The 19,073-nt window shown below is 42.9% G+C and overlaps 1 protein-coding gene across 2 annotated transcripts in view; it reads left to right on the top strand.

Annotated features, from left to right (window-relative positions):
* SLC26A2 (solute carrier family 26 member 2) overlaps window positions 1-19,073 on the top strand; it is a 109,121-nt gene that overhangs the window by 62,092 nt on the left and 27,956 nt on the right. For both annotated transcript variants that reach the window (XM_073575184.1, XM_073575183.1), the window contains exon 2: window positions 5,243-5,881. In XM_073575184.1, the coding sequence (XP_073431285.1) occupies window positions 5,264-5,881 (618 nt within the window). In that variant the 5' untranslated portion in view covers window positions 5,243-5,263. The remainder of the gene's footprint in view (window positions 1-5,242; window positions 5,882-19,073) is intronic.

Genomic DNA, 19,073 nt, shown 5'->3' with positions numbered 1-19,073 from the left:
ACTTTTGCACTTATTTGGATTTTTGCATAACTAAGCCCCCTGTTACATACCATGCCCCTTTCACATTCCCATTTCTTGCCCCTGATTTTGCGTTTGTTGTTGTTGGGGTGTAAGAGTGGTGGACTGTACTATTGTGTTCCTACCCCTGAAGACAGGAATCGTGTGGTGCTGTATATTATAATGTGAATAGTGTCGTGGTTTTAGATATAGTCTGTTAGGAATAGTGTGGAACATGTGTAGGTTAAGATTTAGGACATAAGGTAATGATGATATGATAAAAGACTCTGTTAAGCATTATAAGTACAACATGTTTAATTTATATAAATGTAATGCATATTGTTTGCGAAAGAGATCTGCCCAGCCACATGCCGTAGAAACAGACATGGTTAAAGTTTGGGACTAGCCCATAGTGGGCAGGGCAAGCCCCAGTTAAAAGGGACTGCTTCCTGATAGTTAGTCTGATAGGGAAGTACAGTAACCAAAGGCAACTTCAAGCTGCAATGGGCAAGCACTTATCGTTCGGGGCAGTGGGAAGTCTTACGGGAATCTTTTGTGGGTATTCCTGCAATGTCTGGAGCTCAAGGCCTGCTATAGGTTCTATGCAGAGTGCCATCTACTCTGTCGTACAGGAGATAATGGACGCAGAATCGCATGAAGGGAAGGTAATGGATCCCAGGTGCATTGTGGGACTGGACGGGAAATCCCTGTGGCTGACAGGAACAGTAAATATAGGGATAGTCCAGGAGGAATGGATAGCAATGCTGAAGATGCAGTGTATTAAAGGGAACCTGTCACAAGTTTTGACTGATATAAGTTATGGCCATCACCTTTCAGGGCTGATATACAGCATTCTATAATGCTGTATATCTGCCCCCAAAATGGCCTGTAGAAAAATAACTTTTATTATACTCACCTGCGGAGTGGTCCAGTCCGATGGGTGTTGCTGGTCTTGGTCCGGTGCCTCCCATCGTCTTACGATTGCTGCCCTTCTGCTGGCCTAGCAAGAACTAAGAAGTGTTATGCCCAATACTGCGTGTTACAATCTTATGAACTTGAACTGTCCAGTAAACTTTAGCTTGTTGAAACAAACGGCGTGTCCCCTGAGTTATGTACGGCGGCTCCTGAAGATGGAGGTCTGGAGAAATTGGGCTTGTGGCCTACAAGTGAGTGTGATGTGATGCACCCACACGTGGTAGCACATTAGGACTGGGATTTTCCTATAAAGGGCCATGGCATTACGGAGCAACAGCTCTTCCATGGCTACTGCCCTCGGTCACTTTACAGGGGCACTATATGAAGACAATAGCACAAGAAACCCTCTTGCACTGGCGAGGTTAGCACATTTTTCCTGGTGGTCTCTTTTTGTCCTGTAGACTTTAAGACATTCTGGGTGAGTTGATAAGTATGGCTTTATATTATACGTGTATTAGTCACTTCTTTTATTTTCAGTGATATTAATCACTTCTTGAAGAGGGTTCCTCTCTTGAGGAAAATATTGTGTAGTAAAAACAGAATACTCCACAATGATGTTATAAGAAAAAGTAAGAAAATTATTATTATTATTTATTTATATAGCGCCATTAATTCCATGGTGCTGTACATGAGAAGGGGGGTTATATACAAAGTTATAGATATCGTTACATACAAAGTTATAGATATCGTTAACAGTAAACAAATTTACAATGACGGACTGGTACAGAGGGGGAGGACTGTCCTTGCGGACTTGCATTCTACGGGATAGTGGGGATGAGACAGAAGGTCGGGGGTGCAGCAACTCAGGCGGTGGTGAGGCGGCAGAATGGTTATTGCAGGCTGTAAGCTTTCCTGAAAAGATGGGTTTTCATGTTCCGTTTTTTAAGGATCCGAGGGAGGTGGATAATCGGACTTGTTGAGGCATGGTATTCCAGAGGATAGGGGGTATTCGGGAGAAATCTTGGAGGCGGTTGTGTGAGGAACAAATAAGTGTGGAGGAGAGTAGGAGGTCTTGGGAAGATCGAAGATTATGTGAGGGAAGATATTGGGAGATTAGTTCAGAGATATAGGGAGGGGAAAGGTTGTGGATGGCTTTGAAGGTCAGTGTTAGTAGTTTGAACTGGATTCGTTGGGGAATTGGGAGCCAATGGAGGGATTTGCAGAGGGGAGAGACAGGGGAGTAGCGAGTAGAGAGGTGGATTAGCCGGGCAGCAGAATTGAGGACAGACTGGAGTGGTGCAAGAGAGTTGGCAGGGAGGCCACAGAGGAGAGTGTTGCAGTAGTCAAGGCAGGAGATGATGAGGACATGTACAAGAGTTTTAGTGGGTTGAGGACTGAGGAAGGGACGGATTCTGGAAATATTTTTGAGTTGGAGGCGACAGGAGGTGGCAAGAGTTTGGACGTGTGGTTTGAAGGACAGGGCAGAGTCGAGAGTTACACCGAGGCAGCGGATTTCATGTGCGGGAGAGAGCGTGATGCCATTTACCATAATAGATCGATTGGGTAGGGAAGATACGTGAGATGGAGGAAAGATAATGAGTTCAGTTTTGTCTATGTTGAGTTTTAGGAAGCGAGAGGTGAAAAAGGAGGATATGGCTGATAGACACTCCGGGATTCTGGACAGCAGAGAGGTGACATCTGGGCCAGAGAGGTAGATCTGTGTGTCATCTGCATACAGGTGGTACTGGAAGCCATGGGACTTTATGAGTTGTCCTAGGCCAAGAGTATAGATGGAAAAAAGTATGGGCCCCAGGACAGAGCTTTGGGGGACTCCAACAGAGAGGGGGCGGGATGAGGAGGTAGTGTGGGAGTGGGAAACGCTGAATGTGCGGTTAGAAAGGTATGAGGAAATCCAGGACAGGGCAAGGTCTTTTATGCCAAGGGAAGAAAGAATCTGTAGCAGTAGGCAGTGGTCAACTGTGTCAAAGGCAGAGGACAGGTCAAGAAGGAGGAGGATGAAGAACTGTCTGTTAGCTTTGGCTGTGAGTAAATCATTAGTAATTTTGGTCAGGGCAGTTTCAGTGGAGTGGTGGGGGCGGAAGCCAGATTGCAGGATGTCAAGGAGGGAGTTAGATGAGAGGTGGGAGGAAAGTTGAGCATGGACATGCTGTTCGAGGAGTTTGGAAGCAAACGGGATCAGTGATATGGGGCGATAGCTAGGCATAGCAGTTGGGTCAAGGTTTGATTTTTTGAGGATGGGTGTTATGGTGGCATGTTTGAAGGCAGAGGGGAAGGTGCCAGAAGTTAGGGATAGGTTGAAGAGATGGGTTAGGGCTGGAATTATCATGTTAGTGAGGTTGGGGAGCAGGTGGGAAGGGATGGGGTCAAGTGCACAGGTGGTGAGGCGTGATTTGGAAAGGAGATGAGTAAGCTCTCCTTCAGTGATGTTGGAGAGTGGGGTTATTAGGGAAGGGCAGAGGTCTGGTATGTGGAGCGGTTGGTGTGGTGGAACTGTAAAGGTTTGCCTTGTTTAGTCGATCTTGTTTTTGAAGTAGGTGGCAAAGTCCTCAGCAGAGATGAGGGTAGTTGGAGGTGGCAGTGGTGGGTGGAGGAGAGAGTTAAATGTACTGAACAGTTGTTTTGGGTTGTGAGATAATGAAGATACAAGGTTTGTGAAATAGGTCTGTTTATCAGAGGTGAGGGCTGATTTAAAGGCAAGTGTAGCTTGTTTGAAAGCAGTGAAGTCGTCTGGCAGGCTTGTTTTCCTCCAATGCTGTCCGACCCTGAATGCTTGTCGGAGTTTTTTGGTGAGGTTGTTGTGCCAACATTGTAACAACATTACTCCAAATAATGAAAAGAAAAATCTGGAATGCTGAGAATAAGAAGGTTCTGAAATCCGGGGTAAAATAAAGAATTCTTGAAAAATATGACATGGAGGTCGGTGCTCTTACTAGGTTCTTTTTGCGGATCCTGAGCCTCTAAATCCGCTGACTCACTCCCAGGAGGGCACATGAGCTGCTACCATAGATATGAGAGGCACTAGACCAGATGTGTTTGCTTTAAGATGGCGATAAAATATTTCTTTGTGGATGTTCAGTTAATGATTATCCTTTCTGGTTAAACAAGGTTATTTTGAAATTTTTAAGCAAATTGACTGTATTGTAGGTTAGAAGCGATGTAGTCGTCTGTGGTATTATGCAAAGCTAACAGCAAAGCAATAAGACTTGTAGTGGAAGAAGGAAATCAGCTTAATGCATTTTAAGTATTTCAGTTTCTAAAGAATGCCAAGCTTTTTTCTGTTCTACCCATGAAATTAATACATTCCTATTCTTAATAGCATTCTTAGCTGTAATATAATGCAATGATTGTGATTACGCTGAGTTACGTATATGTTAATAGTCCTGGGAAGAAAGAAACACAAAATCAGCCTGATTAGTTTGTAGTCGATGGGTCCTATTCGTTATTGCATTTGTGCCAATTTTTGGGGTTAAATTTTTAAAAACTTTTTGAGCCTGTGCTTTGCTTGTGCCATATTCATTTTACTCTCCATTTGCTCCTTTTTTAAGTCAGTTTTATATGTGTTTGGGCTTGTGCAGACCAACATATTTTTGGTCCAAGTGTGAAAAAAATTTGTATCGCACTTGGACCAATGTTATTCTATGTGGCTGTGCACATTCACTGATTCTAATGCATCCGTAAATCGGATCGCATTCGACCATGCAAGTCAATGGATTTGTCACACAAATAGGACCCCACTCACATGACATCTGAGCGCATGGACTGATAGAGTAGAGAAGATGGTAAAAAAATTTTCCCATCTTCTCCACAACCGAGAAAATCAGATCACACTCTGATGAAACTCTGATCGGCGTTTGATCAGCGTCTAATCATAGTCTGATTAGCATAATTGCCTGATTCTCTTGTATGAGAGAAAACACGGTCCTGCGACAACAGTGTTTGTCATTTTTTTTAGTTTACCACTATGGGTAGAGTTAAAGGTTTCCAGATGTTTTTGCCTGATTCATCATGTGCAACTTTTCGAAAAGGTAGAAAATTTTCACTGCACTCACCCCTTGGAGTGATTTTATGTACAGCAAAGTTTAGGACCATTTCGCAACGTGTGAGTTTTTATGCAAAAAAGGTGCAAAACAGATTAAATGGAAGAATGGAGACCATTTTTTACTTTGTGCAAAATTCATGAACTGCACGCACACTTATAATATACCATTAAACAAAAAAGAAAAGTGACTTAAAAAATGCAAATGATGAGTCAAGACTTATGTATTACCAATATATTTTTATATTCTGATCAGTGTTGTTTTTTTCTTAGATAAATTAAAAAGAAATCACAATGAAAACTGAGGATAATGGCAACATCAAAGCTATCCACCGCAGCTCCCGGCCACCAGGGACCATACATCTGGAAGAAAAAGAGAAGAATCCAATTTCCCTACAAACCCGCTTAACTGAAAAGCTAAGGAAAACCTGTAGATGTTCTCCTAACAAAGCCAAAGATGTGCTGCTCGGCTTTCTGCCTGTGCTCCAATGGCTCCCTAAATACAAACTGAAAGACTACTTGCTAGGTGATGCCATGTCAGGCCTAATAGTGGGTATTCTGCTTGTTCCACAGTCCATTGCTTACTCACTTTTGGCCGGGCAGGAACCTATCTATGGCCTTTACACCTCATTTTTTGCATGCATTATATATTTTTTAATGGGAACTTCTAAGCATATTCATGTTGGAATATTTGGGGTGCTATGCTTGATGGTGGGTGAAATTGTGGACCGAGAACTGCAAGCTGCAGGTTATGACAAATTGAGTGACCAAGGAGGCCATCTGTCAACAGTGGCTGGGTTAATAACGAATGAAACACTTGATGCTAATCAGACCTCAAGACTGACTTGTGATAGAAGCTGCTATGCCATTACAGTAGGAGCTACCGTTACATTTATGGCTGGAGTTTATCAGGTACGTTGTGCAAAGGTAAAAGAATGGGACAGAATTGTCACGAGTATGTTAAATATCTCTCGCTTACCTTAAAGGGAATCTGTCAGTAGGACTAATCCTCTTAAACTGTCTATATAGGTATGTAAGTCATAGGAAACAGAATAAAAGGAATAAAATGATACCTTGATATCTGTGATCCTAGGTCTTTTTCCAGAGTTTCTTATTATGTAAATGAGCTGTTAGATCTATGGGCCGGCCACTAATGTCCTTGAAAATCTGCCTCCAGAGATTATTTTAAATGAAAGGGGCTGTTAACAGTGTGAATCATGTAGATCAGGAAAAGACTGTTAGTCATTACATGTCTCTCACTGGTAACATCCTTTCATTCAATAAAAATAAGCTCTGTAGGCAGATTCTCAGGGAGATCTGTGTCTGGCTGATAGAACTTAACATCTAATTTACATATTAAGAAAACTATAGATTTCTTTGGAATAACAAATCAGAGTGCATATACCAGTCATTTCATTTATTTTCAACTTTCTATGACCTACATGCCCATGTAGATGGCTTAGGAGGGTTGATCCCACCGACAGATTCCCTTAGTCCCTCTCTGACATCGGACGTTATTTTCCGTCCATGTGCCCTGGGTCTATTTGACCAGGGACAGATTATTACGTCATTGCGATCTCCCACGCACATGGGGGATGCGCGTGCGATCGCCGCCGGCTGTCAGTTGACACCCGGCACTAAGTGCCAGGAGCAGTTGTAATGCAGAAAATCGGATGCAGCGACACAGATACACAGAGGAAGGGTTAACAGGGGTAACAGTGATTTGATTTAATTACTACTGGGAGTAATATCCTCACAGGGAGCAACAAGGGGGTAAATCAGATTTAAGCTAAAAATCACAAAATAACTGAGTAACTTAAGGTGACAGTTTATGAGTATTTCTGTTCCACTTATCATGAGTCTGACGCATTTCACGTGCTCAGAGCGTGCAAGCTGGATGCCGGTTGAGGCCGGTGCTGAAATCTTCAGGCTTCCCCGCCCAACAGATTAATCTTTCCTCTTCTGGTGGCAACGTGCGGTCACTGGTTTGACCCGTTGAGCCCCTAGTCCATCATACTGCTCTGCACAACCGGGAGCCTTTCACAACAATCTCCTGTTCGGCGCACCCTGCAGTCAGGAGTCTCGCACAACAATCTCCTGCTCAAAAGGTTCTGCAATCCGGAGTCTCGTCCAACAATCTCCCTTTCGATGTGTTCTGCATTTGCGAGTCTAATACAATGATTCTTCGCTCAGTCTTCTCTGCACTCGTGTCCTCTCACTGCCGCGCGGACTAACTCTACCCGCAGCATGCCACAGGCCTGCCCTCTTACTTCTCCCCCATGCAAAACTCCTGGTCCCTGCTACACTCACAACGCCCCCTCTCTGCAGGTCATGGGTGATCTCTATACTCAATTTCCTTCCCCCCTGCAACAATGGGCATGACCCCAGCAGCTCCGGACCCGGTGCTCTGTCGGCACCCGCAGCCCGGTCTTCTTTCTTACACAGTAACGTACCACTCCTGGAAATTTAGCCCCCGAAATGCTGCGATTGAAAGTGATCGCAGCATTCCGGTAGCAGGCAAAGGGCTGACAACCCCTCTGCCTTTGTATTGGAGACCCCACGGCGTGATGACACCTGGGGGGGTCACTGCACCTAGGAAACTTGCTGACCATGCATAGGGCATGATCAGCAAGTTTCTCTGTCAGTGCAGAGTTGACAGTTTCTACAGCATGGAGATGCTGCTGCATCATCATGCTGTAGAAGTGATCTGCCTGCAAAAAATGATAGTCTCATAGTGGGACAAAGTAAGAAAGTAAAAAAATTTTATAAATAATTGTAAAAATATAAAAAAAATCAAACATAATAAAAAAAAATCAAGACATATTGTATCTATCTATTTATATAATTGCCTTGTAATGTTTTCATTTCCTGTTCTGTCCAGATGCTACCGTATCCCAGAATTCCAAGCGGAGGAAGTTCATTGACCCGCTATATTGGGACACCCAAGTGATGAGTGTCTCAATATGGAAACTGCTGCTGGTACCAACCTATTGCGCGGTACCACATGCAGAACACCGTCGCACCACACACACACACTCTATATGCCGTACGCACCACCACACACTCTATATGCCGTACGCACCACGCTCTCACACACACACTTTCACATTCTCACACACTCTCACACTCATATTCACACTCCCAGTCAGACTCACACTCACAGTCAGACTCACACTCTGACAGTCACACTCACACACTCACGCAGCCTCTTGTGTGGTATCACCAGCGGAGCACCGTTGCACTGCGCCTGTGCGAATTCCGCGCAGGCGCAGTGAATCATTCGGCTGATCCTGGCTGCAAATGCAGGACGTGTCTACAGGCAGAGGAAGCCGATCACATTAAAGGGGTTTCCCATGAACGAAAGTACATTTTAAAAATTGTCTGTGTCTGACCGAACATACCACATCTCCTGGGCAGGGGAGGAAGCAAAAGACAATACTGACAATACTGACATTACAGATCATAAAGGATTCATTTTGTGAGGTAAAATATTTCACTGACTGTTTTTAAGCAATATTTTACCTCACAAAATGTATCCTAACACGGTGGCTCAGTGGTTAGTGCTGCAGCCTTGCAGCGCTGGTGTCCTGGGTTTGAATCCCACCACGGACATCATCTGCAAGGAGTTTGTATGTTCTCCCCGTGTTTGTGTGGGTTTCCTCGGGCACTCCGGTTTCCTCCCACATTCCAAAGACATACTGATAGGGAATGTTAGATTGTGAGCCCCATCGGGGACAGTGATGAAAATGTGTGCAAACTGTAAAGCACTGCGGAATATGTTAGCGCTATATAAAAATAAAGATTATTATTATTATTATCTCCTGCTGTAATGTCAGTATTGTCTTTTGCTTCCTCCCCTGCCCTGAAGATGTGGTATGTTCTGTACACGGTCAGACACAGGGGTGAGAGAGACAGAGCACAGGGGGTGACAGCTCAAACAGGACAGCATATGAGGGAAGAACACAGCACAGGAAGGAGAGAGACAGCAGACAAAGGGGATAGCACATGGGGTAGACGGGTCAAAGAAGAGAGCACAGATGGGAGAAGTCAGCACATGGGCAAAGAGAGAGTGGATAGGTGGGTGAGCACATGGGGGGAAAGGTTCTTAATGCTGCAAAGCCTGCCCCCATCGTTACATTACCGCCCTCCTGATGCAATAGCATCGGGCCTCCATCTGGTAAATAAATATTTGTATAAATATAAACATTAAAAGTACACATTTTGTGTCACCGAGTCTAAAACGACCCAAGCTATAAAACTGTCCAACTAGTTAACCCCTTTAGTGAACACCATTAAAAAATATATAAAAAACAAGGCAAAAAACCATGCTTTATCATCATACCACCGAACAAAAAGTGGAATAAAATGCGATCAAAAAGATGGATATAAATAATCATGGTACTGCTGAAAATGTCATCTTGTCCCGCAAAAAACAAGCTGCCATACTGCTCCATCAGCGGAAAAATAAAAAAGTTATAGCTCTCAGAATAAACCGATGCAAAAATAATTATTTTGTCTAGAAAACAGTTTTTATTGTGTAAAAGTGCCAAAACATAAAAAGAATATAAATGTGGTATCACTGTGATTGTACTGATCCGAAGAATAAAACTGCCTTATCTATTTTACCACACACAGAACGGCATAACTCCCCCCCCCAAAAAAAAAACAAAAAAAAACTCGGAATTGCTGGTTTTTGCAATAAAAAGCATCTTTTAGTGTGTGACAGCAGCCGAACATAAAAATCCAATGTAAATCTGGTATTGCTGTAATCGCATCGACCTGAAGAATAAAGTCGCCTAATCACTTATACTGCACGAGGAATGGTGTAAAATATAAATAAAACCAATTTTTCACCTGCTGTTGATTTTTTCTCTCTGCCTCCTAAAGATCACAGTAAGGCTCGGTGCACATTTATCCTACGCTCAGTGCTGAGCGCTTGCATCGGGGTTTCCGTGTAAATCTCTGAAATACGTGATTCAGACAGAACCTCTGGCGGAAGATTCATGATAAAGAGACAGATGGAGGCACTGTGGACGCCATAGGACCTTTGATCCAGCAGTGTCCGTCTTTTTAAGATTGCATAAAAGTGCCGTCAGACACAGTTTTGTGTACTTCTGAAAAGAAGGACATTGCTTAACAGAGGTCAGATGGAGTCCAGAGTAACTGTGCTGCCTCATAATAGTAAATGGATCCCTTGGGGGTTTCATCTGTCACGTTATTCTGAGATTTAGATGGAATCCCCAAAGTAAGTGCTCAGCGTAGAGCGCCGGATAAATGTGATCATAAATGTTATGTAAAATGTTCCCAATAAAAGCTTCAACTCAAATCCATGAAAAAAGCAAGTCCCCATTTAGGTCTGTCATCTGTTAACGAAAAATATAGGGGGCTTTGACGTTACTGGTAGCACAAAGGCTCTGGAAAAGCAAAATGGCTCCTCACCCGACAAAAGAAATTCCGCAAATTCTCCGCTCCTACATCCAAATGACCCCTCCTTTCTGAGCCCCACAGTGTACCTAAACCACATATAATGTCCATGTTTGCCATTTCTGAAGTGACGAGAGCCTGCCTAACTTACTGGTCCATGCCTCCAGAAGCACAGGTTGATGAATTCAACGTACTAGTGACTGCAAAGTACTGGTCACTAGCACTGCAGTTTGCAATTTTCACTCGGCAACATTCATTGATGCTTGTTTCTGGAAAATACCCATGGGGTCAAAATCGACACTACAACTTGTAGATAAATTCCCCAAGGGGTATAGTTTTCAAAATGGGGTTACTTGGGGAAATCTGCTCCTCTAGCACTGTAGCTTTGTATATGGAGTCCTCAAACTATTCTAAGAAAATCTGCGCTCCAGGAGGCAAATAGCACTCCATTTTTTTCAAGTCTCTCCGTATTACTGAGTAGTACTGTACAGCCACATATTGCTGCGTTCAGTAGATATTGTGGGACAAATTATGGTGCCATTTTTACCGACTTCTTGTGTGAAAATGTAAAATCTCGGGCTAAAACAAAATTTTGGTGGTAAAAATGTAGTTATTTTTTCTGTGCTACCCAATGGTATAAAATTTTGTGACACACCCATGGTGTCAATGTGATCACTGCACCCCTAGGTGAATTCATTGAGAGGTGTAGTTTGTTAAGTGGGCTCACTTATGGGGATTGTGCTGTTCTGGTACCTCATGGGCTCTCCCAGTAGGTCATGACACCTGCAAACCATAACAGTAAAATGTGGCGCTCCTTGCCTTCTGGACTTTGCCCTGTGCCTGAAAAATATTTCCTGATTACATGTAGGGTATTGGCGCACTCAGGAAAAAATAGACCTAAGCTTGTTGTGAATAAAATTCCTGTTGGCCCTTAGAAAAATTAAAAACATGGGGCTAAAATAACATTTTAGTGGTAAAAATTGAATTTATTCTTTCTTCACCGTTCAGTGGGGTAAAATTCTGTGAGGCACTTGTGGTGTTAATATGATCACTGCATTCCTAGATTAATTCATTGGGGAGTGTAGTTTGTAAAATGAGTTCACATTATAGGGAGTTTGTGTTGTTCTGGCACCTCAGAGGCTCTGCCAATGTGACATGGCACCCTCAATCCATTCCAGCAAAATCTGAACGCCAATATGACGCCTCTTCCTTTCTAAGCTTTGAACTGTGCCTCAAAAGTAGTATTCCACCACATATGAAATATCGGAGTATTTTATGGTGTGCAATTTCTCCTGTTACCCTTATGAAAATGCAAAATCTGGGTCCAAAATAACATTTTTGTGGAGAAAATGTAATTTTTTTATTTTCTCCGCTCAACGTTATAAACTTATGTGAAGCACCTGGGGGTTCAAGGTGCTCCCCACGCATCTAAATACATTCCTTGAGTGTCTCGTTTCCAAAATGGGGTCACTAGTGGGGCATTTCCACTGTTTAGGCACAACAGGGACTCTCCAAATGTGACATGATGTCCGTTAATAATTCCAGGAAATTTTACATTCTAAAAGTCAAATGACGCTCCTTCCCTTCTGAGCCCTACCGCTCACCTAAACGTTAGTTTTCTCCCTCATATGGTGTATCGACATACTAAGTAGAAATTTCACTACAAATTGTATGGTGCATTTTCCCCTGTTATCCTTATGAAAATGCAAAATGTGGGACTAAAATAACATTTTTGTGAGGAAAATGTGATTTTATTATTTCACAGCTCAACGTTATAAACTTCTGTCAAGCACCTAGAGGTTCAATGTGCTCACTACACATCTAGATAAGTTCCTTGGGGGTCTAGTTTCCAAAATGGGGTCACTTGTGAGGGATTTCCACTGTTTAGGCACATCAGAGGCTCTCCAAATAGGACACGATGTCTGCTAGTGATTCCAAGAAATTTTACATTCAAAAAGTCAAATGACGCTCCTTTCCTTCCGAACCCTGCTGTGCTCCCAAACAGATGCATTCTTCTTCATATGGGGTGTCGGCGTACTCAGGAGAATTTGCACAACAAATTGTATGGTGCAATTTCTCCTGTTATCCTTATGAAAATGCAGTATTTTGTGCTAAAAACATATTTGTGGTGAAAATTTGATTTTAGTTAATTTACGGCTCAACATTATAAACTTCTGTGAGGCACCTGAAGTTTTAATGTGCTCACCACACATCTAGATCAGTTCCCTGAGGGGTCTAGTTTCCAAAATGATGTCACTTGTGGGGGATTTTCACTGTTTAGGCACACAGAAGCTCTCCAAGCGCAACATGGCATCCGCCAATTGTTCCAGCAAATTTTGCATTCAAAAAGTCAAATGGCGCTCCTTCCCTTCTGATCTCTGCCGTGCACCCAAACAGTGGTTTTCTCTCTCACATTGAGTATTGGCATGCTCAGGAGAAATTACACAACAAACTTTGAGGTCCAATTTTTCCTGTTACCCTTGTCAAAATAAAAAAAATAGATCTGAAATACCGTATTTTTCGTATTATAAGACGCAATTTTTTCCCCCAATTTTGGGGTGAAAATGGGGGTGCATTTTATAATGCGGACATACCTTACCGGTACCGTTGCTGCAGGCTGGGATGTGGGGGGTGTCCGGCGGTGCTGCAGGGGTGTCTGGCGGTGCTGTGGGCGACTTGGTGTCTCAGGTGCTGCGGGGGCTCTGCTGACATTTTGTGAAAGGCCAGAGACCCCACAGATTCATGGTTTCCTATACGGAGGACTCCGAGAAAATGGCCGCTGGGGGCGGTGCATGTGCAGATGGAGATCTCGGCAACAAGATGTCAGGAGATGAGATGTACTTATTTTCCACAAAATCAGAAGATAGTCCTTAAGGGTTAAACATCTAAATAACTTTAGTAATGCTTGTGCTAAAGGTAGCCTAATTTTAAATGGATTAGATGGCCTAATCCAAAAAGTGCGAAAATGGGAGCTGCATTCCTTGTGTGAACACTGCCACATACGGATTATATTTTTTTGCACTGGTGTGCCACATGGCCAATCCCTGATTGAAGGCTGGCTGTTTCATTTGGTATTATTACACCTGTGCAGTTGTCATTTTACTTGGGTCCACTGCACCCTGTTAGTGCAGTTGTATTGAGGCCAGTTTAGACAGGTAAGCATCTCTGCCTGTTTCTGTTTTTTTCTCGAATATTGGAGGATTTTTTCCTCTTCTGTGGTTTTTATAAACGAGCACATTTCCAGGCTGCTTGCTGTGGAAATGTTGCTGTTTAGTCTTGTAGACAAGGAGGATTTCCACTGACTCATGGCGGCAGTTGTCCCTCAGTTCTCGGTCCCCAGCCTCCACTATTTCTCCTGATGTGGCATCTGTGCCTTGTACTAGCACTTGTCCAGGAACATACCCCGTGCTCTTACCAACGCAGTTACTGAGATTATCCTCTTAAAGACCAACACGTGGACAAGCACTTGTGGCCAGGGACACTACATTTTCCAGATGGTACACTGGGTGGACATTGTGAAGGCCAGGGCAGAGTTTTACCCTGGCATGGCACATCTGCTACCAACGCCGAGGATTGCTGGCCCTACTTCCATTAGGGTTTCCTCCACCTCCTACTCTAGTTCCTGCACCCCCTCCTGCTCATCCTCATCTTTCATCTCTGATTTGGTATCTTAGACCATGTAGTTCACATCAGCTGGAAGCTCTGCAGCACTGCCTCATTGAAGCGACAACAGGCTCTGCTGAAGCTAATTTGTCTAGGCCACACCACGACAGACTTATTGAAGAGATAACAGACCAGACAAATCTGTGGCTCTCGCCACTGAACCTCCAACCATCCATGATCATGTGTGATAATGGCAGTAACCTGGTGGCAGCTGTTGAGCTTGGCAAACTCACACGCATACCATGCTTGGCCCATGTGCTCAACTTGGTACTTCAGTGGTTTCTGAAAACCTACCCAGATTTGCTAGAGCTGGTGTCAAGGTATGCCGTGTCAGCCCCATTTCAGCAAGTCAGCTACAGCTGCCGCCGCTCTGGCATTACTTCAGCAGCGCATGCCCTGAAGAAGAAGTAGCTTATACTTCGAAACGCGTTGGCAATAAAAACATTGATCTTTCATCTCAACTGTAATCCTGTATATTATTAAGCAGTGCACGGAGTCCAAAAAAAGCTCCAATGGATTTTATACTTCGGCGGTTATCTGTCTGACCCTTGGACGTGCAGCAGCTTATTAATCCTATGTGCCTTTTCTCTCCGAGAATGGGTGAGTAGAATTTATATATTTCTATTTCCTATCATTGGATAAGACCCTATTTACACTTTTCTGTTCCTATAGTGTAAATCATTAGGCTTTGAGTGCGTAATAGTTCCCTTTCTTTTCATACTTTGGTGTAACCCCATCCTCCACCCCCGGTGCATTCCTCTGTTATATGCGTGATTATATTTGTATGTTTGGTATTTTCCATTATCCTTGTTCGTATTACCTTGTTAGTCTGGTTGGTGTATTACGGTAGAGTACTACTCCTCTCTTCCCTCGATGGGGGAAGGGTACAGACTGAGGGCGGATTCAGGAGCTAAGGCAAGATATGTTTCCCCGGTGTCGTCACCATCAGAAGTTATCCGGGAAGCAGGGTGAGCTAGGAAGCCGCTAGTGTTAGGGACAGGGAAGGAGCCCTGTTTCCTGGGACACCCAACAACAGAGTCTTTACACCCTCCTTATAATTATTTTCTGGCTTTGCACTGTGTGTAGTGCATTTATGAAAGTAAAAGTAACACAGCTACACTTAATATTTAAATGAGGCAGTCCAGTTGTTGCTTTCAAGGGTCTGTGAATGGCGCTCCTTATATTTTATTCTGGCTTTGCACTGTGTGCAGAGCCTTTATGAGTGTACAATTACCACAACTACATTTTCTTAATATTTGAATGAGGCCCTCCGATTGTTGCCGTCAAGAATATATGAATTACCCTTCTTATAAGTTTTCTCTGGCTTTGCACTGTGTGCAGAACCTTTATGAGTGTAGAAACACAACTACACTTTCTTAATATTTGAATGAGGCTCTCCAGTTGGTGCCTTCAAGGGTGCATGAATGACCCTCCTTATAATATTTTTTTATGACTTTGCTCTAGATGCAGAGCCTTTATAACTGTAGAAGTACCACAACTACACTTTCTTAATATTTGAATGAGGCACTCAATTTGGTGCCTTCAAGAGTGTATGGATGACCTTGCCTGTAATTTTTTCTAGCTTTGCACTTTGTGGGGGGTCTTTATGAGTGTAGAAGTACCACAACTACACTTTCTTAATATTTGAATGAGGTACTACAGTTGGTGCCTTGACGCGTGTATGGATGACCCTGATTTCATTTATTTCAGGCTTGGCACTGTGTGCAGAGCTTTTATGAGTGTAGGAATTACACAACTATACTTTGTTTACAATATTTGAATGAGGTACTATAGTTGGTGTCTTCAAGGGTGTATTGCTGACCCTGCTTGAAATTTTTGGTAGTCTTTGCACTTAATTCATAGCCTTTATGAGTCTAGGAGTACCACTACTTTACAATTTGTAGAGAATATGTATGAGGCCCTCCTTTATGTCTAATATAAGAGTGTATTTGAGTCCCTCTTCGATCTAATTTTTGGCAGTTCTTGCTTCCTGCATAAAGTACACTGAAATTTCCAATTTTTTTTTTATAAAACTTTCAATTTCGGTTTACTGAAATTATTTTTTTTAAATCCTTTGTAAATTTTGCCTTATATACAAGTCATTATACAGGAAAGAATTGCTTGTTTTGGGTAAAGAGCATCTGAGCATTTTAATGCTTGCTCATCCCAACTCCATACTTATGGGTCCAATATAGTCCTCCATACATTATTATGGGTCCAATATATTCATCCATACATTATTATGTACCCCATGTAATCCTCCAAGCGCTATAATGGGCCCCACATTAAAAATAAATAAATGCTCACCTTTCCCTGTTCCTCACGGCTCCGGTCTCTGCTGTGCATCATCTGATCCTCTGCACTACTCAGCACAGAGTGCACTGCAGCGACTTCATCGTGCCCTCTGCACTGAAACGTCACAGAGCTCAGATGCAGAGGAGGAAAGATGGGAGAGGGAGTGTCAGCTTATGGCTCCCCCTCCCATCATTGTTTTCAACTGTATCTACAAACAGGATCAGTATGAAGATACAGTTGAAAGTACGATGCCGGGCAGGGGGTGCCATTGCACACTGGTGTGTGTGTTTAAAGTATTTCTGTGAACTACCTGAACTACCACATAGAATTGCATCCAAAGATGGATCTAGGTTTCTAGCCCCTAAGCCAAAAAATTTAGCTTCACACCCCGTGTTAGACACAGCTCAAGTGGATTGAGGAGTTGTCATGTGTTACGGCTCATATACAATTTGCATACTTAATCTTGTGCTGTCTAGCTGCTCTTCCAAATTCTCTGTGTTTTGTAAAATACTACAGCTGCTAATTCAATAAGATTAGCAGAAAGAGATGCTGGTTGTCGTATGACTATAAGTATGAAAAGCACATATGAGTGGCCATGTTGTGACCGTTGGAACTGGAAAGCAGAACTGACTCCTGACTGTAGTGTACAAGTTGTTAGGATTCACCATGCTACAATGTTTAATTTTAGAAATAAAATGGTTGTCCAGGTTTGTGATGAAAGTTTGCTGTCTCTCTATGTGACTGCAGATTTTTCAGTCCTCACAAGGTGCCCAGTGCATGCTGTTAGGATTCTGCCAAGCTGGCGGCAAGAACCGGTGGTCATGTGACCACAATTATGTGATTTGCATACATCCCACCACATTCCGACTAGTCATGTGTGACTGTGCTGAATATAAGTAAGTTGAGAGAGGCAGAACATGTCTAGTCGACACGTGACAACATGCATGCAAATGGCATGCTTGCGGTTACGTGACTTCCCACTCTCACCGGATATTTCTGGGATTTCGCACATTGTGAGAATTCAGAAATCTTCAGCTTTCTGAATGTTCAAAGTGTATGCAGTGATTGCACACTTTCAACATATATTATGTAATCTTGCAAGTTATGGATTTTTACATGTATGCATGATCAGAACCAATAACAGCAAAGAAATACATCACCAGAACCACCAACAGTACAGAAATACATCACCAGAAACCCCATCAGTACAGAAATACATCCACCAGAACCACAATAAGTACATATATACATAACAAGAACCGCCATCAATACAGAAACACATAATCAGAACCACCATCAGTTCAGAAATACATCACTAGAACTAGCAACTGTACATGAATATGGTACCAGAACCATCATTAGTGCATGAATAAATCACCAAGCTTAGTACAACAATCAATTGTTATGTCAGATCAGCCCCATATACAATTGTATCGCATGAACCTACGCCATAACCACCATCAGTGCATGAATATAGAACCATCATTAGTACATGCATACATGCTTTGTACAGCGATCAATTGTAATGTCAGGTCATCCCCATATACAAATGTATTGTGTGAACCTACAAATCCCAGTAAGTCCTTAACAATGGTAAGGAGATACTGGGAGTTGTACCAGTCATCATCAGACTACGGACCATACAAGAACCACAGTACTGATGAGATTTAGTGAGTTTGACAAATAAACATTTACATCCAGGTACCTTACAGATAGACTCCAATCCGAGAAGATGCTTTCTTTTGTTCTCCATCTTGTCCAGATGCCATAATGTCTTCCAACAAGTTATCTCTGCAGACTTTTCTCTTCTCTGGTCTTCTGCAACACATCCCAACATGGTGCCCTTAAAATTAACAGCATTATTACAATGCTTCTGAATAAAATGATCTACCCTACACTGTGCTCCTGAATAAATGATTGCCCCTCACTGTGCTCCCTGCAAAAAATATGACTACCACTCTGTCCCTCTTATGGTACTTTATGCTCAACCTGTCCTCTCATTTCCATACTGGGCCCCCTCTTCAAATTGTCCTGTTATATTGTGTCCCCATTATCCTGCCCAGTCTCTATACTGTCACCCCTCCTAACACTCCTCCCTGCATACTGTATTCTTCATACTGTGCCCTTACGCTATTCCCCCATGCTTACCCCTATCTAAGCTACCCCCATACACTCCCCAGTCTCTATACTGTTCTCCCTCACACATTTTTTTCCCTATACTATCTCCTCACACATTTATCCCTCACGCTCCACACTACTAATCCCTTAAACATTTCTTTCCAATACTGACTCCTCAAATATTACCTCCACCCTCCCCGTACTGTTTCCTCACACATTTCTCCATCTCACCCCATACGGTCTCCTTAAACTCCTCATCCTCCCTAAACTGTCCCTTCCCAAGATTCCCTATGACAATAAATCTTTGGTTTCTTTAACTCCATTAGAGCTCTTACCATACTGACGTTCACCCACTATGCGGCGCAATAGCGTGATATCAGCAGCGTGATCAAATTACTTGATCACACTGCTGACGTTGCCATGACCCGGAACTGCCAGCAAGCAGGGCTCTAATTGTACTCGCACCTTAAAGACAGGAGTACAGCTGAATTTAGGGGTCTAGCGTTTTTCACCTTCTCTTTTTTATAACATATATTTTTATTCAAACAGTACAGTTATTAAGTATTTTGCAGTAACAAGTACAATCATTAGACAGTCTGTATGT

The sequence above is a fragment of the Dendrobates tinctorius genome, unplaced genomic scaffold (assembly GCF_039654945.1).
Source record: "Dendrobates tinctorius isolate UK_male_01 unplaced genomic scaffold, ASM3965494v1 ptg000043l, whole genome shotgun sequence".
NCBI lineage: Eukaryota > Metazoa > Chordata > Amphibia > Anura > Dendrobatidae > Dendrobates > Dendrobates tinctorius.
Note: the sequence above shows the minus strand (reverse complement) of the source record. Positions and strands in the feature narration are given on the sequence as shown.